Source organism: Hibiscus syriacus, unplaced genomic scaffold (assembly GCF_006381635.1).
Source record: "Hibiscus syriacus cultivar Baekdansim isolate YM2019G1 unplaced genomic scaffold, ASM638163v2 tig00110478_pilon, whole genome shotgun sequence".
Taxonomy (NCBI): Eukaryota; Viridiplantae; Streptophyta; class Magnoliopsida; order Malvales; family Malvaceae; genus Hibiscus; species Hibiscus syriacus.
Window position 1 is genome coordinate 571,755 of NW_024062755.1, and position 21,670 is coordinate 593,424.

A 21,670-nucleotide genomic window follows, 5' to 3' on the forward strand; every position below is an offset into this window, starting at 1 on the left:
ATAGCGGCTCGAAAAAACTCCATTAACATAGTAATGGGTAATTTCCGGGAATGACGACTTAGAGCGTTGATTGATTCTGCACTATAAGACGTCATGAAACCATATCTTGCTCCAAGTTGATGTACTCTTGACCATCTTTCAAACCCGACATCTTCTAGTGTTTGAGCACACTGAGGCAAAACACGTCTTAAACAATTTATATGCTTATTAAAATCCACTTCCCGATAAGCTTTTACAGCCTTCTAGTATGTCCATTTGTGATTTTTTATACCAGCAGACCTTGATTTTAGATTTCTATATAAATGAACACCACAAAGTCCGTAAAAAGTATCTGGGAAACACCTTCTAACAGCGTTGTCAATTGAGTTTGCCCTATCGGATATGATTGTCAGATTGCTAATAGGACCTATGCAATCCCTAAGATGCCCCATAAACCATGTCCATGAATCAGAGGTTTAACATTTGCCAACCCCGTAAGCTATTGGCAGTATCTCATTGTTAGCATCCATGGCTACTGCTAATAAATTTACTCCAAGGTATCAACCTTTTAAATGTGCTCCGTCAACTATAATAAATGGGCGCATACAAGTAATAAACGAACGAATCTACAAAATCATGTACACAAGAAATATAATCATTTAAATGTGAAATGCATGTAACTAACAAAAATGAGTCAACAAAATTATATTGATTTACTAACCGCAGTACCAATGGTGATAAACAGCAACTCAAAGTGTCCATCTCTATCTGTTTTGATATGAGTTACCGACCCAGGATTTTTCAGCTTTAAATTGTGACAATAAGCCGGCAGTTGGGCAAACGATGCTTCTGGTGACCCTCTCAACAATTCCAAGGCATAACATTTGGCTCTCAAAGCTTGGGAATATGAGATACTAATCTTGAACCGATCATTCATGTCAGTCATAATTTCATGTCCCCGATATACCATGCCATTCAAAAACATTAACTCAGCCAGAAAACCACCCAACACCTTTTTGTTTGACTGTCTATGGTGAGGAAAAACTTGGGTTCTTGAACATGTATGTTTATCAATAAAAGTCCTAACTTGAAATATTTCGCAATCTTTTATCCTCTTTACAATCATACGCCATGTACAGTTTTTGTCAATCATACACCTTGTTTCGAAACGATCTTTGCTTGATTTCTTAACTTTTAGTTGATAGCCATCTTCCACACATTTCGTATACAAAGCTATCTTCAAGTCTTCCTTTGTATCAAAACAATCATCTTTCTTAAGACGAATAATTTTTGTGTAACAATCAACTGCTATTTTTACCAACTCTTCTTCCGGTATCTGAAGTAATTCTGGCATATTCCAGTTATACTCCCGTGGTATTTTCTTCGGGGACTTTTCTTCGGGGATTTCTTCTTCTTCAGGGTTATATGAATTACAGAATGGATGTTCAACATGTTCATTCACAGTCGTAACTTCCTCCTCATTATCATCAATAACATCTTCCTCGGCAGCGGCTGTTTCATCATCAAAATTCGGGTATTGATCAATATCAAAATCATTACACGCATGGTTTGTTTCTTCTTCTAAAACATCATCAAAATCCGAGTATTGACCAAGATAAAAGTTCAGGTATTGACCAAGATCAAATTTCGAATACCGACTAGTACTCACAATTTTTTCTGTTGGCTCATCATCGTCTAACTGGTTAATACGAAAACCGGAATTTGGTACTGAAAGTTGATTGAGATTTGGATTAGGGAAAGGTTGTGGGTTTTGAGATTGTGTTTGGTATTGGAAATGTGGTGAAACAAAATTTGCTTGGTGATGAAATTGTGGTGGAACCATTAAATTTTAAGCACCATAAACTGGGGTTGAAAAACTTAGTTGATTACTACCCGCTACTGACCCAACTTCACTACTTCTAGGTTCAACAACATACAATGTAACATCATCTTGCGAAACACTAATGTAAGCAATGAATCGTTCAACATCTTCATTGTCGGTTAACAAATAAACTTTACATTTTCTCTAATAAGATAGCCTAAATCCACTTAAGGGCTCTAAATTCAATTAATTTGCAACACGTAACATTAGAGTTTCATAAGTTAACTTTTTTAATGACAGTTTTAGTTGAAGATTCATGGGTAAAGGCATATATTGTAAAACACCATGAACATTCTCCCATGACCCTCCAAAACACAAATCTATCCAAATATGATCAACATTAGATGATTTCATTATTGTAAATTAATTTACTAAACAAACGAGCTGCGAAACTAAAACCTGTTGCCGGATGGGGAATGATGTCGTTGGATATAAGAACGGATGTCGCCGGAGAGAGTGATAGATGGAGATGGAATGAGTTGCGATTTAAGGATTTATGTTATGAGTTGCTTCTGTTGCGTAGTTATATACCCAAAACATTTGTGTTGCGAAACTAAAACCTGTTGCGAATTTGAAATTCAGTGTTGCGACAGTCAGAATCGTGTTGCGATAGTCAGAATCGCATTGCGATAGTCATAATCGCATTGCGATTTACATATTCGCATTGCGATTTACATATTCGCATTGCGATTAACATATTCACATTGCGATAGTCGGAAAATCGCAATGCGATAGTCAGAATCGCGTTGCGAATCTGGAAACTGATTTGCGATACCGGAGATCGCGTTGCGAATTATCGATCGCATTGCGATTTAGTTGGTCATTTTGGCAAATCAAAAAAAAGTTGGTTAAAATCGTATATTATAAGACATTTTTGGTCACTGAGATTATTTTCTCTAATTGAAATACTTAGTTTACCCTATTTTTTAATGATATTTATGTAAAAATGCCAAAATATTCACAAACAAGTGCACCTTAAAAAAATATGACGGTGATATGACATACACTAGCAACCGAACCTTCTATCTACTTCTCTCTTCTAATATTTTTTTTATTCCATTCTGCACCCTAACAAAATCTATATTTTATAGCATAGTTACTCAAAATAATCAACTTGTTGTAAACTCTCTAGAAGTAATAAAATAACAAAATTACTTCTTTTAAAAAACAAAATGGGTTTTCATTCATTTATTTAAAATCCGAGATTGAAACATGTTTTTCTAATTTTTCCTTTAAATTATTATTTTGATCTTTAATATAAAAAATATCGATACCTAATTATAAAGTGTCATACGTTATGTTGTTATCCGTTACTTTTATTTTGAATAAGATTAAAATAAAATTAATAATTAAAGAGTAAATTAGAAAAATTATATGATATAAAGTAATAACAAATATATATTTTAAAAGAAAAATAGTAAATTATGTTTTTTCTAAAGAAAAGTGATTGTTTAAGTCCGTACTATATTAATAACTAAAAAAAACTATAGGTCAGAAGGACGTAACCAACGTAAGTTCAATAACTATTATCTTTAAAGTTCATGTATATTTTGTTCATGAACTTGGTTTTAAGTATTTAGTTGTTGAACTAATTTGACTTTTAAATTTAGTTTTAGGTACCTAATTGTTATTTGAAGTTAACATTAATTACTTAATGTACTCCTGAACTTCTTTTTTTATTCATTTAATTCCTAAAACTTTATTTTATGCACTTAGTTGATACCTAAACCTAAAAATTATCACATACATTAATAAAAAAATCAATAATATTAAAATTTATTGATATGTGACTTTAGACAACCAATGAATGCCACATATTTTTAAAGTTAACCTCATAATTTTAGCCTCGAGCACATAGATGATATATGAACTCATATTTGGTACTTGATATTTTTTTTCTAACCTACTTAGTACTTAAAATTAAAAATTGACATATAGATTGATAAAAAAACTTAACTCCATCACAGGTTCGTTGATATGTTACCTCCAACTAATCAATTGGTGCCACACATATTTAAAAGTAAACATATTCATCAATTATTTGATTGAATGTAAGATATCAATAATTTTTTTTGATGGAGTTAGGTATTTAAATTAATGTAAGTAACATTTTTTAAGTAGGAAAGAAAAAATTCAAATATCAAATAGGTCTAGAAAAAACTTAGATACCAGTTAGATACTTAAGGCCAAGGTCAGGAGTCCATTTTAAAGTCACGTGTCATCTGTTGATTAATTAAAGGTAACATATAAGTAAAATTTAAACGGGGTTATATTTTTAGATTAATGTGTGTGATTTTTTTTAAATTAAAGAATCAACTAACTACTTAAAACAAAGTTAAATAGTCAAATGAGTAAAAAGAGTTTAGGGGTCAATTAAGTATCTAACATCAAATTCAAGGGACAAATGGGTCCAAGAAAGTTCAAGTGTCAACCAGGTACCTAAGATCAAATTCAAAAGGTAAATTATACCTTAACCCTAATCTTTAAGTACCATAGTTGCTATCAAAATACAATGCTCCAATCCTTTTAGATTTAAATTAGCTAGTAATGAGATGCTATTGGAAAGGAGTGTAGAACTTTTGGTCCAAAACAATGCTCTAATAATTCCCCTTTTGTACCTAAAAATGAAGCATTTATTCTCAATTGGCATTCAAAGAACTTAAGGGAAGACTAGAACTAGCTAAGTTGATGCCATTAATTAATTAATTCCTTTTGTGCATCTGTTTTCAACTCTTTTAATTTTATATGTACACTGTTTTCTAATTTATATCTTTTTTACTAATAAATTTAATTAAATATCAAGTTTTTTTTATTAACCGAGAGGTATTATATTTTCGAGATAAATGTTTGGTTTGAATCCACTTAAAGTAGAATAACATGGTCATTTTTAATCATTCGATCAATTAATGAATATCTAAATATCAAATCTTTAATAGATGATTTTTAAACTCGATTTGACTTGATTTAAATTTAAATAAATTAGAAATTTTAATTTAATAATAAAATCTTAAATATTTTATTATGATTTGAATGATAGAAATGTTGACCAATGGATGAAACCGAACTTGATTCAAATCTGAACATAGTTTTTTTTAATTAGATCATGCAATCTTTTACACTGACAAGTGTAATTATGGAAAGGAGAAAATATTAAAATCATTTGTCTATTTAAAGAGAATTAAAGCACATGGATTAATAAGAGGAATCCATAGCTAAACTTTAAAATATAAACCAAAACCATTTACAAAAGTGGTTGAATATACGCGATGAAAATAAATTTTTATATTAAACGTGTGAATTTTTAAAAATTTATACTAGAAATTAATAGAAATATAAAATTTCATATTATTTTTTGTTGGTTGTCTTCTCGGTTCTCAAAGTCTTATCTAAATTAATTCAGATCAATCTGGGTCATACACTTGACTTTAATGTGTGAGTTTCCTAGCGAAGATTTTTTTACATACACAAAGACTCGAATTTGATATCTACTTAAGCGATATCAAACTACTTACCACTTAAACGGTTAATATAAAATTTCTTATTTAATTAGAAGATACCAGTATATTCAAGAGTAAAATAAAATAATTAATTTTACTTAAATAAAATTTAAATTTAAGTGGATTAATAATGATTGTGGGTGAAAATAGGGAACATAAAAAGTAATAATAATAATAAATAAAAAAGCAGGTGGGAGAGTAAAGGCGTATATATTCCTCTAAAGCATCTTCCCACTATTATTACAACTCGATATGCGGAGGAAAAGCTTTGCATTATGAGATTCTTCTTTTAAAATAAAGAATAAAATACTACAATGCATTAGTTTTAATTAAAAAGTTCTATTTTGTGTAAGTTGAGCTGTCATTCTTATAATTTTTATCTTGTGAAATTACAAAATGGGGTCTATTAAGATATTATTAATGGATAAATGAGAAAAAAATTTATACATAAAATATTAAAATTAAAATATAATTAATTACTGATTGATGATGGTACATAATTTTTAAAAAATAAATAAATATGAAAAATCAAAATTATAAAAAAATATAAATATACAAATTATTACAGCTTCAATCATTACTTTCATAATGTTTTTGTAAATTACCTTAAAATATAATTTAAAATATCAAATGACATCTTAACCACTCAAAAAATTAATAGTTAAAAAATAAAATATTTTAAATCAATATAACGCTTTGAATTTTTTTATTTATTTGCAATATTTCATTTTACATTAATTTTGGATTTTTTACTGAAATGTCATAAAAAAATTTAAAATTAATTTTTATTGTAAATTTATTTTTGAATTGATATTTTTTTGATAAAAATATATCACATTAGACACATGTTTGACAGATAATATCTTTTATCATCGTGATAAGAAGTACCTTTTGCTGTCGTGATAAAAAAATAATTAAAATTTTTAAAAGTCCGGAAAAAATGAAAGGGAAAAATTAAAATATAAAAACATTATGTAAAATTTATCTAAAAAACACGTACAATATACTATGAAAATATATATTTATATGAATACAAATATAAATCAATTAAATTATAGAAAAATTATTATCCGGTCCAACTTATAAATATTTAATATTCATTTTTAAGATTAATTCTAGTTTCTTAAAAACTAATTAATAATTTGAATAAAAGGGGTAGTTTTGAACTTTTGGAATTACTACTTTTCTTTTTCTTTTTCTTTCTTTTATTTTCTCAACCGCTAATGTGAATAAAGGACTTCGTCGCATAATTTTCTATTGAAAATTCCCATTTTTTTCCTCGCTCTAACAGCGACGATCGATTTCATTCAATTTCTTTGCCGTTGAATCTTCAATTTTTATTCTCGATTCAATCAGGTTAAGATTTCTCTTCTCTCTCTCTCTCTCTCTCTCTTTTTAGTTATCGTTCTCTATTTCACTCTCGTTCAGATCTGATTCTTTTTTTTTGAATTTGTAGTTTCGTTTGATTTCTTATTTTTATAGATCTAATTTTCATTTATCTAAATCCAGCTAAATTTCACCTCGTTCTGGTAGATTTTTGTTTTTTGAATTCATAATTGTTCTGAAAATTTCATATTCATATTTATTTATCTGTTGCTCTTCTTTGCAAAAGATTCTTAATTTGAAGATTTAGGGATAATTTGGATTACTCAAAAACCGAGATATCTATGACAGATGTCATTATATTCCCTGTAATTGGTCTTCAATTTTTCGCTTTTGAGTTCTTTGACTTTTCTTTGTAACGATTTGAACTTGTCTAGATGTATTTAATTATATTCATTTGTATGTCTGAAATGGTCTAAGCTTTCTTCCCCCCCCCCCCCTTCTTCTTTAGTGTGTTAGGCTGCTTCATTTCGAACTCAGGCGAGGATGAAGAAGGCTATCGGTCAAACTGTTAGAGAACTGTAAGTGTATTACTAGATACGAATTCCCTTATATGATGTCGTAGTTGATTTTTTTCTTCAAATATCTAATAGTTTAAAGAAATAATTTGGTCGTATAATTATCTACGAATGATGATTACTGCCAGTTTAGTTGCTTTTGAATCAAATTTTGGTATTCCTGTTTATTGGTATTTGCTGTAACTAGTTGCTAAATGATCTTTTGTTCCATCTTCTTGCAGCAAGAGAGAGGTTAATAAGAAGGTTCTTAAAGTTCCTGGAATAGAGCAGAAGGTATGAGATACTCTAGAAAGTTAACTGTTCATTTGAGTACTTAAAAGGCAATTGTTGCATGATTATAAGTGTCAATGATTGGTAGGCAAGGGGGTTTAATAGACTATCCGGATATCTGATTCCAGATTTAGATACTAAAAGGTTGGGGATATTTAGCATTACTATTGAAGTGCTATTGTGATTTTATAATTTTCATGTTCTAGTAATGGGATGGAAGAAAGTGAGGAGAACAAAGTGTGACATTATATTACTTGGGCTTGGTTGTGAGTGTTGGATACAATATGGTTATGTCTAACATTGTTATGTTAATTTTTTCTTAGTTTTCCATGTATTTGGAGGGTCCATGGAGGGTCATTTCCCCATACCTATATTCGTGTATGCATTAGACACAGTTGTTGTACACCTGTACTCCATGAAAAGTGAAGAGTTGGTGCACATAGGCGTGCGAACTAATTTAAATTAATCAAGTCTTTGGATTTGTAGCCCAATTGATATTTAATATACGAGGGGTAGTTTCATACCGATCAAAGGCCTATATATGATACCAAGTACTATAAGGAATGGGGTCAGAACAGTATAATTTGGACAAGCGGCTAATTCGGTTTGGGAGAGTAGTTCATCGACCTCTGTTCTTTACATCCTGTGGCTGCCAGTCACAGGCTAGTTTGGTTGTTTGTTTGAATGTTTCAGAGAACTAATTGTAAAGTTTCTAAATTTGCTAAAAGATCGCTATTTTTCCTATGAATGTCTTATCAAATTTGGTAGTGCCTAAGATGCTGGTTGAGCTGAATCTTGATATAACATATTGTTTGCAAACTACTTTCTTCATACTTCTTTTTTGTCCTTTTGGTAAGTAGGAGATCGTACGTAGAAGTATTTAACTTCAATAAATATAGTATTCTTGAACAAAAATGATCTCTAATGTTATATGTAATACTATTAAAATTTAATTTATCCTTATGAAATAATATTCTTTTTCTTTTTGGCTTTCAGGTTCTTGATGCCACCAGTAATGAGCCCTGGGGTCCTCATGGATCACTTCTTGCAGATATTGCAATGGCTACAAGAAACTAGTAAGCTTGCGGCAAGTTATGTATGATTGTCATTCTATACATGTTACAGGGAAACTCATTTTCTTTTAAATATTCATGCAGTCATGAGTATCAGATGATCATGACAGTAATCTGGAAACGTCTAAGTGACACTGGAAAGAATTGGCGTCATGTTTACAAGGTCAGAAAATTTTAGTTGTATTCATTATCAATTTCTTTCCTCTGCAACATGTAAAAGAGATTGTATGAAAATCTCATTTAATTGCTTGCATTTATCATTTTACTAAATTTCCATCTTCAATTTTGAAACCATCTTGTGTACTACATTTCTCTCCTCTCGTTATCTGTATATATTTTATGTTTCTTCAACGTTCCCCCTAAATAAACTGTACCAATGTACTAAGGCTTTTGCTTTATTGAGCTTCAGGCTCTGACAGTTCTAGAATACCTTGTTGCTAATGGATCAGAGCGAGTCATAGATGACATAAGAGAACATTCGTATCAAGTATCGGTAATTTCTGTTTCTGAATTCTATATGACACTATTGATGATACAATCTGCTGCTTGCTGTATTTACATGTTTCAGTCTATTTAAATATTTCTTTCCGCGTTACAGACCTTGTCCAATTTTCAGTATATTGATTCCAGTGGAAGGGACCAAGGTAACAATGTCAGAAAAAAATCTCAGAGCCTTGTGGCCCTAGTAAATGATAAAGAAAGAATAATTGAAGTAAGACAAAAGGCTGCAGCTAACATGGACAAGTGAGTCGGCAAACTTCCTTTATGATTTAATATTGTTGTTTTATTCAATCATCCTCCCAAATAAAAATGTTTTAGCACTAGCATTGAAAAATATTGGTGCTTCTTTTGGTTCTATTCTGCTTTTAACATAAATTCATCTCCATGCTTATCAATCGTATTTACCTTTGTGCTTTCAACATTAAAGTACATCTCTGCAAGAGCCTACATTACTTTCAACTTGACAAGTACATGTATGCTTGAGCATGCACATATGCGGATGCACTTTCTCTTTGGTATGAGACTTAATGTGTTATGTGGTATATGTTGTTCCTATAGCAGTGAGAGAAGTGTGGATGCACTTTCATTGAGAATGATTAAAGTGGTTTTTCTCTCCAAAGGTGCAGCTGTATTTTTGCATTCTTGCTATTAATTGTGGGATATTTCTTGTTCATCTATTTACTGGTTGACATCCTTTTTTTCTTTCTTTCTTGAGTCAAATAGAAAAGGTTTACGCTTAATCTAGCTTCTTCTCTATTGAGTTCCATTTATATAGGTTCTAGTAACATTTCTTGCTCATGATCAGTGGGATCTGTAAGATTACTTTTCTTCTCCCATTAGTAGTTAGTTAAAGATATTGCTTCGGAGTTTTATCCTTGATATGTGAATATAAACTAATGGGGATGCCATAATGTATTATTTTTTTCTCTACAGGTTTCGGAATACATCAACTGGTGGAATGTATAGACCAGGTTCAGGGGGATATGGTGACAGATATGATTATGGAAACAGAGATTATGATGATCAGAATGGTTATGGAAGAGACCGGGAGTATGGCTACAGAGATGATGATCGGTATGGCAGATATGGGGATTCAAACAGTCGCGATGGAGATCGTTATGGTAGAGATTATGAAGACCGCAACAGCAGAGATGGTTACAGGGATGATGACTACCGTGGTAGAAGTAGAAGTGTTGATGATTATCAATATGGCACAAGATCTAGAAGCTCTGATAGAGACCATGCTTTTGATGAGGATGGTGCTTCTTCTCGGTATGCACATATTTACGTTGATGCCTTTATATTGTTATGTTCTTTTACGAAACATTAATATCGTTGATTCAATTATGTTAACCATGTCATAATTTTCTGTTGGAAGTATTTTTCGCGCTTCTTTTTGTATGTCATGGAAATAATTCAAAATTCAAGGTGATATTGGTACTTTCTGTTGCACTAGATTAGGATTCTTAAATGGTGTGTTTACTTGGCAACTTCTCTTGGAATTTTTCTATCCAAATGTGCTTGGATGTCACTTCACCAAGTAGCAGATATTCTGATGGCAAAGATGGAGAGGTTCTTGGAGGGGGTTCTTGGTCTGCGTTCGTTGATAATCTTAGTAGGAGAGTGAGCAGAAGAACATTAGGGGAACATTTTAGTTATCATGGAAAAGTTATTAGGGTGTTTATTCCTTTTATTAACAACAGACAGAAATACAAGGATTGTACGTTTGCATTTGTCCATTTTGCAAGCAAGAAGGATCTGTGCAATGCGGTGGAGAAGATGAATAATGTCAGGATTGCCGGGAAGATAATTTCTGTATCAGTAGCTAAATATGACAAGTTATCTGAGATGAAGAGTCGTGAAGGGGCTAGTGAGGAGGGCTTCAAAAAGGTAGAAATAGGAGAGTTGAAGGGCAGAAGATTGACTTCTCCAGCACAAGGGAAAGAGAAAATGGAACGAATGAGCAAGTTCCTTGATGGAAGGACTTATAGAGACACGGTGGTTGGGGTGAAAAAAGTTCCAGAGGGTCATCAAATAAGCAGTCAAAGGAATACTAAGGAAGAGAAGAAATCTTTGGAAGTCTTTATCCCAATGGAAGAGAGATTATGGTTGAAATCTTCACTTAATGGCATTTGCAAAGATATTTTTGAAGTAGAATTTGTGCAGAAAGCCTTACGAAATGAGGGCTTCAAAGTTAAGGTGATAAGGTGGGGATATGCGAAGAATGCGTGTCTGGTAGTGTTTCAGTCGGTTGAAGAGAGAAGGATTGCAATGGAAGAAAAATGGGAAGCCCTGATGTTCTGGTTTGAAATATTGGAGCCAATGGTAGAGGAGGGGGGCATTCCATTAGCTTATTGTGCAATTTCAATGATTGGTGTCCTATTAAATTGTTGGTCGGTCCCGTTCTTTTCTAGCTTAGCATCCAGATGGGGCAAGGTAGTAAAAATCCAAGATCAAACTGCACATAGAGTGGATTGCAGAGTGGCACAATTGTTACTAAGGGTTGAGAGTCCATATGACATTCCATAACAGTCATCACTACGTATGGGAGAAAATTCATGATTAAAATTAAAGTTGTTGGTGCTGAGAATTTTTTCCCATAATTAACAGATATGGAGGTAGAAGAAGTTGCAGAGGAACCATGGGAGGAAAGCTCTTCGGATTGGAGCAAGGAAGATGTGCAGAATAGGCAAGAAGAGCAGGTGGGAGTACAAGAGTACAAGAGTTGTCAGAACCCCAGACTAGGATTGAGTATTGGATTAGAAGTTCTCAACAAGACAAAAACACAACTACCGAGGGAGGTTTGAATTTAAACATAGGTATGGAAAATACTTTTGTCTTGTGCAAAAATGTGACAGAAGTAGGGGATGTCTCCATACAGCAGGAAAAGTCGGAAGAAGTTAATGAAGGGAGAGAAAATGGGAAAAGTCTGGGAGGTGTTCCCATAGAGCATGAAAAAGTTGACCGCGGAAATGGGCTTATTAGGGGCCCGGATATACATTTGAGGAGTGGGCTGGATCAAGAGGAGGAGAGATTAAGCAAGGGATGTTTTGAAACAACATAAAATAATGTTGTGCATTGTCAAACTCCAGTGCAGGTGGGGTCTGTTTTCTTGTCTTCTTACAGGAATTTGGGGACTGTACCTGGGAGTAGAATGGGAAGGGGCAAATATAAATATGTTTATTCAAGATCTAGGTTGAGGGGAACTAGGAGCTGTTTAGGTACAAGTTCGAAATATGAATATAGAAATGAGGAGGGGGATGGGGCAAAGGCATTGGAGAGCTGGAATGTAAGTAAATTGTTAGGGATTTCATTTAGAGGGGGGAAAAAGCTTTTATGAACAAAGCAAATCCATTGGTTAAGGGGAGAGGAGCGCATGGGGGAAATTAAGGGGTGATGGATTTCAAGGTTATGACTGGATATAGATGACTAGTTGGAATTTACTGTCTTGGAATTTACTGTCTTGGAATGTTAGAGGTTTGGGTAAGAGGATAAAGGCTAGAGCTGTAAGGAGGGTTGTTAAGGAGAGAAAGCCTTTAATTCTATTCATTCAGGAATCGAAAATGGAAGTGTTGACTCCGCTGGTAGTGAGGAAAATGGGTGGTAATTTGTTGACAGCTTCGGCAGTTTCAGCAGCTGTAGGTTATGCTGGAGGTATGATTACTTTATGGAATGAAAAAGAGTGTAAGGTTATAGAGGAGATCATTCATAGGAGGTTTGTAGCAGTTAAGGGTATTATTGCTGAGTTACAAGGATCCTGTTGGTTCATAAATGTGTACGGTCCGAGTGTCGATTCAGAAAAAGAGGCGTTTTTCGGGTAGCTATTATCATTCTTAGAGAATATAGACTGTCCAGTGTGTCTCGGAGGAGACTTCAATGTTGTAATGTCACAGGATGAGAAGATTGGAGGTGCAGTGAACTTAGTTACAATGTTTGCTTTCAAAGATTTTATGAGCAAAGCTAATTTATTGGATTTGCCTTTGGTTGGAGGTCGATTTACATGGTGTAACAATAGGGATATCCCAACTTATGAGAGGCTTGATCGATTCCTAGTGGATCAAAGATTTTTATCATTGTTCCCTATGATACCTCAAAGACTCCTTGAAAGGTCTGTTTCAGATCATAACAGCATCTTGCTGGAAAATAGGGGCTAGAATTGGGGCCCTAAACCGTTCAAATTGTTTAATTATGTCTTAGAAGAAGATGGATTTTGTAGGATGATGGAGGGAGAACTGGTCAAGCTTTGTAACGTGGAGAATAGACAACCAATCTCTAGTGTACTAAAAGGAGTACAGGATGCAGTGAAGAATTGGTCTGGGAAGGGTTATCTTGAGATCCCTGGGAGAATAAATAGGTTGGAGAAAGAAATTCAGGAGATGGAACTTAATATGCAACAAGGTCTCTCCATGGTGTCTATGAAGAACCTAGTGGAAGCAAAGAAAGAGCTGTGGGACTTGTATAAAAAAGATGAACTGATTTGGCTTCAAAAGTCAAGATTGAAGTGGAGTTTGAATGGGGATAAGAACACTAGATTTTTCCACCAGTGTGCAAGAGGTAGAGGTAGGAGAAATGGTATCAAATCCATCAAAGTAGATAATGAAGACATTTCAGATCCAAAATTAATTAAAGCTTCGGTGGTGCACTTTTTCAAGGGGTTGTTTAATCAGGAAAATACATTGGAAGTTGAGGAGATGGACTTGGATTTTTTACAGCTATCGAATCAGCAGAGTATGGCACTCGAGAAGCCTTTTGCTGAAGAGGAAATTTGGGGTGTAATCGCTAATTCGGATTGTAATAAAGCACCTGGCCCGGATGGACTGAATTTAGGTTTTTTTAAGAAGTTTTGGTCAAGTCTGAAGGAAGTTTTGCTGCTGTTTTTTAAAGAATTTTATGAGGGAAAGGAATGGGACATAGAAACCAATCATTCTTTCCTCTCTTATTCCCAAGAGGGGCAATCCGGAGGGGCTTGAAGACTTTAGGCCTATTAGTCTAGTTGGGGGTTTCTACAAAATTCTCTCAAAAGTTCTGGCTAGAAGGTTAAGCTTATGCATTAATGAAGTTATTAGTCCTTCACAGTTCGCATTTATACCGGGGAGGCACATTTTAGGTTGCTCGTTTATAGCAAATGAAGGTATTGATTGTTGGAGGAAAAAATGATTGAAGGGAGTTGTTTTTAAGGTGGATTTCAAAAGAGCTTTTGATACGGTTGATTGAAGGATCTTGCTGAAAATAATGAGTAAAATGGGGTTTGGAGCTAGATGGAGTTCTTGGATGTACAAGTGTGTTTCAACAGCTTTCATTTTAGTTTTGGTAAATGGCACACCTACGGAGAAAATTCACATTACTAGAGGGCTAAGGCAGGGTTGCTCGTTATCCTCTTTGTTGTTCAATTTGGGAGGGGAATTGCTACATTTAATGTTGGTAAAAGCAGTGAACAAGGGGCTGTTTTCGGGTTTTGAATTAGGCTCTAATGATCGTTCTTTCATGTTATCTCATTTGCAATTTGCGGATGATTTAATAATTTTTAGTAAGGCTTCTATTCATGATTTGGTGAATATTAGAAGGGTGCTTTTAATTTATGAACTGATGGTGGGTTTGACGTTGAATCTGTCTAAGAGCAGAATTTTTGGAATTAATGTGGGGGAGGAGGAACTAGTTTCATGGGCAAAGGAAATAGGCTGGAAGGGCTGTCTTGGTCAAATCGGTGTTGTGCTCTATTCCAATTCACTATCTTTCTATTTTTCGGATCCCTATTAGTGTTCTCAACAAACTAAACTCTATTAATGCATCGTTTCTATGGGGGGATCATCAGATAAAAAGAACATTCATTGGATCAAGTGGGATTTGGTGTGTAAGCCAAAGAAGTTGGGGGGTTTAGGGATTTCGAATCTGTTGCTATTAAACAGGGCTCTTATGGGGAAATGGGTGTGGAAATTTGCTGTAGAGAAAAATTCTTGGTGGAAATCAGTTGTGTGTTGTGTTTACAATATGAATCCTGATTCATTGATGATCCGGAATACTTGGACAGCTAGTACTTCTTGGATTTGGAGAGGAGTTGTTAAGAACTTATTTTCAAGTGATGCATTTGGGGACTGTTTTAGGAGAAATTTGTGTGTTAGGGCTGGAAATGGAGAAACTGTTCAGTTTTGGCATGATGTTTGGTTGGGTTCGGTTCCTCTAAAAGATAGCTTTCCAAGGTTATTTGCTCTTTCGACTAACAAAGAGGGTAAGGTTGCAGAATTCAGATTGTATAATGATTCGGGTTGGGTTTGGGGTATTCAAATGAGAAGGAATTTGGTGGATTGGGAGGTTGAGCAGTGGCTGCAAATTATCTCTCTGTTGAATAACTCTTCTTTGTCTCTAGTAGAGGAAGATTATTGGATTTGGTTGGGAAATGGAGAGGGCTGTTTTACAGCAAAATCATGCATGAAGACTTATTTTGATAGAGAGGGTATTGATCAATTAGAAAGTAATTGGGAACGGTATGTTTGGAAAGGAGTAGCTCCACCACGTGTGGAATCTTTTGTTTGGCAACTTGCTCATCATAGAGTTGCGGTGAAAGAGGAATTGCTGAAGAGAGGAGTTTCTGGGGTTGAAGACTCTGTCTGCCCTTTGTGCAGGAAGTACAATGAGTCGGTCTCTCATTTGTTTCTTCACTGTGAAGTGGTATGGGATTTGTGGGCTAAGTTTTTAAAGTTATGGAATGTTTTCTTTGCGGTTCCTGGTTCGTTGATGGACTTCTTAATTGCCTGGGATGACCTAGTGCCGCGATCTCATATATGGAAGTTTATTTCAAGAGCAGTGTTGTGGTCCGTTTGAAAATGTAGGAATGAGGTGATTTTTCAGAATGGGAAGGTAGATTCAGCGTTGTTGTTCTTCATTTCACGTTTCAGAACTGTTTCTTGGTTTGAAACATCAGTTAAGGATGTTCATTTTCATTTCGATTCCTTGATGGGGGATTTAAAACTAGCAGATCAACATGTCAATCTGAATAAGAGGTATCTTCCTTCTTCTAGGTGGAGTCCTCCTCCGATAGGGTTCTTAAAAGTTAATGTTGATGGTGCAATGGTCAAAGGTTGGGATAAGGGTGGAATAGGTGGCTTGATTAGAGATGGCAGTGGGATGGTGCTTGGGTCATTTTCAGAGAAGGTAGGGGGAGGTCCTCCCTTACTCGCAGAGCTTTTGGTGATCAAGAGAGGGTTGATTCTTATTGAGGAAGTTGAAGCTGATTTCTTTTCAAATCAGAGGATCATTTTGGAATCGAATTCTTCTAATGCTCTGAAGTGGATTAATAATCCGAACCTTAGTACTACTTTGTTTCATTCCTTGGTAAGGGATATAGCTTCTACTGTGGAGAGGAAGGGTATTATCACAAGGCTCATCTCGAGAGTAGCAAATTGGGAAGCGGATGAATTAGCTAAAGCTGGTATAGGCTGATCTTTAGGTTTGTGTAATGGTTAAGGTGTTATGCCTTGATTGTTCTTATTTAGGGAGTATCAGGGTGTGTTATGTTTTCAGATTTATGGTTTTCTGTTTTGTAAGAAGTTGTTAGCTGTTGAGGTGTGGAGGTGTATTATTGTTCTAATTAATAAAAGTTTGAGGCACTCTTTTCCTCCTTCCAATGTCCTTCATGTTATGTTTGTAACATGTAGGATAAGAAGGGGTTTTTTAATGAGGCCTTATTTTATAAAAAAAAAATCTTCTCTGCAGGGGCAGCGGTGCTAGAGCTGATGATCACTCTCAGGATGGAAGGTAACCACAGGAGGTTACAACTGCTGAAATTTAAATTTTAGACTTGTTGGATGCCATCTCATAAAGAATGTCTTCGTGATTCAGCTAGGCTAACCTTAGATTGTAGTCGATCAATTTTTATTAGACAGTAATTATTGGTTTCTTATTTCTAAAATTTCTGAAAAAATATATTTTTTTCCAGGCAGAATGAGCAGAAGCATTCTGAACAAAATGTTGGTGCTCCTGGTTATGAAGAAGCAGCAAGTGAGACTCAGAGTCCTGTCCATAGTGAAAGGTATTTCCTTTCAGCTTAAGTTTCAGAGACATGTTGCTTGCAATTGTGTTGGTTGGTAGTGCATACTGAAAAAAATCTTTCATGATAGGGTTGGCCAAGCTTCTGTAGCAGCTGCTCTCGGGGCTTCTCCTCCTCCTCCTAATTATAATCCTAACCAAGCAGCCCCTGATCTTAGTAATTCAGCTTCTCTTCCAAATCAACAAGTGGAGGCATTTGATGAATTTGATCCCCGCGGTCCAGTTTCAGGTATGCAATACTATATGAATTCCATGGTTTTTATGTTCCAATGGTATTAAATGGATGGGTTGTAGTTGTCTCACACTAGGAATATTGTGCTCTTTTGCTCATCTATTATATAACTTATTTGATGTGCTGTTCTTTTGTCATCACATATCCTGGAAAGTGTATTTTTCTGAGTTGTCCAAATATATAGTTTGACATGCTCTGTTGCTTCACATTCCATTTTATTATTATCTTTATTCATTTTTCATGTGGTAGGTTTTAGTATATTTTCTTCTGTGTAAAATGTTTATTTCTTGACATAAAGACTATTTGGTGACTTGTCCCTTATAACTAGAATTAATTTTTCATCTATTTCTCTCATCAATTGCAGCTGCTCCAACTACTGCTGCAGCTGTCCCTGCTCCTGATGTTCCCACTGCTTCAACCAATGTTGAAATGGATTTGCTGGACGCTCTGTCTGATTCATTTGCTATCGTGCCAGTTACACCTGAAAACCTTGCTACCGAGTCTGATGCCCATGCAAACTCCGATGCTTTGCCCACCTTTGCTGCTAATCAGTCGGCATCTAATTTTGGAAATCAGGTAATATGGTTCATATAATTGCTGGTCTTGTTAAAAATTTTGCTGTATTTCCTCTTTCCTGTCTCTCCCTTATCTACTCTGAATTTTTTCTTTGTTCTGATTCCAGTGGACTTCAATTTGTATTTTCTAAATTCAGGGTTTTGATGATCCATTCGGTGATAATCCTTTTAAAGCTGTCCCTTCAACTGATGCTGCCCCAGCTGCGCAACAAATTTCTACTTCCATGCCTACTTTCCAATCTGCAACAAACCAAAATGCAGTAGCTCCTCAGCTACCTTCTGCAAATTCTGAGACAGTTACCAACTTCAACTTTGGGGATTCATTCTCTGCCAATGCTTACTCTGCACCTGGTGTCTCCACCGTACAACCTCCATCAACAAATCCTCAGTTTCTGCCTCAGGAATTGTCAACTCCAAATCAGGAAAATAATTCACTGGCGGATATTTTTCCACCTTCTGGACCTGCACAGCCGAGTGCTAGCACATATGGCCAATCTGTGCAGCCAAGTGTTTATCCTTATAGCCAACCGCCACAACCCGGTGCTAATCCCTATGGCCAACCCTCACAGCCAAATGCTAATCCATATGGTCAACCTGCACAGCCAAATGCTAATCCATATGGTCAACCTGCACAGCCAAACGCTAATCCATATGCCCAAACCATGCAACCAAATTCGAATAATTCATATGGTAATTTTAACCCACAGACCGTGTCTATGGCCCCTCAGATACTTGAATCTGCTGCCCAAAGCAGCAATGGGAGCTTCAACTCTCGGATAGGTTCTAATGCTCCTGTCAGTTCACACAAGTCTGCTCAACCTCAAAATAACAATGATCTCCTGGGTGGCTTAATTTCACAACCAGGCTCAAAGCCTTCAATGGCACCACAGACAGTTACTCCGTCGGCAGGAGCACTTGCTATAGTTCCAGTTTCAGAACCATCGAAGGATAAATTTGAGATGAAGTCGGCAGTTTGGGCTGATACATTGAGCAGAGGACTAGTCAATCTGAATATATCTGGACGTAAGTATTAATTATTCCTTTGTAAAAAAAATCTCATGCAGTAGATCCTTTCCACATGCACTAACTTCCTTTTTATTTCTGTATGCAGCTAAAACAAATCCGTTGGCTGATATTGGAGTGGACTTTGATGCTCTTAATCGGAAAGAAAAGAGGATGGAAAAACCCGCCCCAAATGCGGTAACATCTACAGTCACCATGGGTAAGGCTATGGGATCAGGTTCTGGAATTGGTCGTTCTGGTGCTAGCAGTCTTAGAACTCCAGCAAATCCTATGGCGGGTTCAGGTATGAGTAGGATGGGTATGGGAATGGGTTTTGGACCAGCTGGAGGCATGGGCATGGGGGGAGGTTATGGTGGTATGAATCAACAATCTATGGGCATGGGAATGGGGATGAACAACATGGGCATGAATCCTGGAATGGGGATGAACAACGTGGGCATGAATCCGGGAATGAGGATGAATATGGGAATGGGGCAAAGACCCTACATGCAACCACAAGCTGGAATGCCTGGGGGTTATAACCCTATGATGGGTTCCGGTGGCTATTCTCAACAGCCATACGGTGGCGGATACCAATAAGAACGAGTTACCATTCCCGACGTGTAAAAGGAAGTTACATACGAAGCTTGTGATATAACAGAGTTAAAAGAGATTGAAATATAGCTAAACCTTAGATGTCTCCATTCGAATCCCCCGAGTAGAAGCTGTAGTTTTGTAGTCCCGCAAAATTGTCTTGGCAGTGGCCTGATGGGATCCAATGATGCTTGTATTATTTTTCTCATTCTTGCTTAAGCTATTGCACTCTTTGGACCATTCTGAGTCCTATTGGTCCAATGCCTGGTTTGAGCTGTTGTGAAATTGTGTATTTCTCACGTTTGCTTTATTATTATTATTATTATTATTATTATTATTATTATCACTGCCTTCTCATTCTTTCATATGATATATTTATATACTACAGAATATAGTATTTAAAGACATTTCCTTGTTGAAAAAACATGAAAGAAATCATGTCCTTTTCAAATAAAATAAAAGTAACCAAAGCAGTGCAATCAGCACTTGAAATTTGCAAAAGAAAGAACCAAATAGAATAAGTTCTTAATGATAGCTCACATTACTTTCCTACTAAACAAACACATAATGAGAAGCTAATTAGAACTTAAAAAGTTTGAAAAACCAAATTACAACGACGAATGTTACGAGCAACATGACTAGGACCAAACCATGTTTTCCAGTCTTCAGTTTTCTTGTAAAAGAAAAGGGCTGGTTTTCAGGTATGATTAGTTCCGAATAATATCCTCAAAAACCTCATAAAAGATTCTACACAATCCCAGTGGATGATATAATTGCATCCAGATTCTGGGCATTCGAGAGCCAAATCTTCACAAGGCTTACCACATTCATTGCAATCAGGATAGTAGTAACTCTTCTTGACAAAGGTGAGCGGGTGCGGATGATACACATCTTTGTATATGCTCCCGACTTTAATAAATGGATATTCTCCAAGAACACACACGACATGGGCAGAAGTATCGCATGTTGCACAACAATAGAACCAGTAATTCGGATCTCGCTTTTCTTCACATATATCACAATAATGACTTTCGGAATAACTATTATCATCATGATCAATGAGTGAAAGCGAATGCTCATCACATTTGTGACGAGCTGTAATTGGCAGAAAAAAGCATTGATGATCTAATACAAAATCGCCTTCCTTACAACGAAATGCACCCCATGTAGTACAGCCACATGCATTGCAACGCCCTTTGTACTTCCGATAGAAAAAGAGGGGGTGCTCATGTTTCGGACATGTTTGAACACCAGGAGTAAGAGTAATCACACATCGGAGACATACCTTTTCCGCACATCCACAACATTCATAAGCAAAGGCGTTACACACCTGGCGACATTCTTCACACTTGAAAACTTTGTTTGAAATAAGGACGAGAGGTTTTCGACAATTATGATGCCATACATGCTTTTTCCGAGGTAATTCAGCGCAAACTCTGTGAAGAAAAAAAACACATTCTGAACAATGGTAAAATGAATCTGAGATAGGCAACATACACCCATCACAAATATTTTCACACCCTCGAACAGGGGGACTTGACATTAGATTATGATCGTGCATGAAATGTTTTATTTTTGTAGCTTCTCCAGCATCATTCCTCTCCAAAACAGTTATTGAACTTTCATTGGATATTTCATATTCATCTTCCAATGGAAATATAAAAAATGAATATTCGTCCTTTGTCACGCAATTTACATGGAATGTAACATTGCAGTATGAACAACAATAACTCCAAAAAAAAAAAAACAATAACTCCCATGCTCCGGATCGACCTCCTCATGACAAATAATGCAGTCTGAACTTTTATAATCATCTAGAAGGAAATATTTGTGAAAGATGCAATGATCATGCCACTTGCTCTTGATGATGTGTGGTAGTAAAGTGCACCTTTTATGGACTATGATGTTGCATGTACAACATATATAGGCAGAGTAAGCTCCTCCTGTACCACATGCATCACAAAAGAACGGTGCTTGTCTCGGAAACAGATGGAACGGATGTTCATGATGCACAGATTCGATGATAGGAGCAAGACATTGTGATACACATTCAATATGAACAACAAACTTACAAGGTGAACAACCATATACAAGTCCTCTCCGTGGAGTTACCTGACAGAT

At 35.4% G+C, this 21,670-nt stretch overlaps 1 protein-coding gene across 1 annotated transcript; it reads left to right on the forward strand.

The window, feature by feature from the left end:
• Positions 1–6,616: 6,616 nt before the first annotated feature.
• LOC120128278 (clathrin interactor EPSIN 2-like) lies at positions 6,617–19,883 on the forward strand. Its single transcript, XM_039145985.1, has 14 exons — positions 6,617–6,714; positions 7,193–7,262; positions 7,481–7,532; positions 8,526–8,605; positions 8,687–8,765; positions 9,012–9,095; positions 9,201–9,346; positions 10,037–10,375; positions 16,814–16,855; positions 17,037–17,129; positions 17,218–17,375; positions 17,743–17,954; positions 18,091–18,976; positions 19,065–19,883. The coding sequence occupies exons 2-14, from the start codon at positions 7,228–7,230 to the stop codon at positions 19,553–19,555; spliced, it is 2,697 nt and encodes an 898-aa protein (XP_039001916.1). The 5' UTR covers positions 6,617–6,714; positions 7,193–7,227; the 3' UTR covers positions 19,556–19,883.
• The last annotated feature ends 1,787 nt before the right edge of the window (positions 19,884–21,670 follow it).

Bases quoted from the DNA above. Each gene is read 5' to 3' on its own strand.
- LOC120128278 (XM_039145985.1), top strand. From the start codon at position 7,228: ATGAAGAAGGCTATCGGTCAAACTGTTAGAGAACT. The intron at 7,263-7,480 runs GTAAGTGTATTA...ATCTTCTTGCAG, and splicing joins GGTCAAACTGTTAGAGAACT to CAAGAGAGAGGTTAATAAGA. The intron at 17,376-17,742 runs GTATGCAATACT...CATCAATTGCAG, and splicing joins TCCCCGCGGTCCAGTTTCAG to CTGCTCCAACTACTGCTGCA.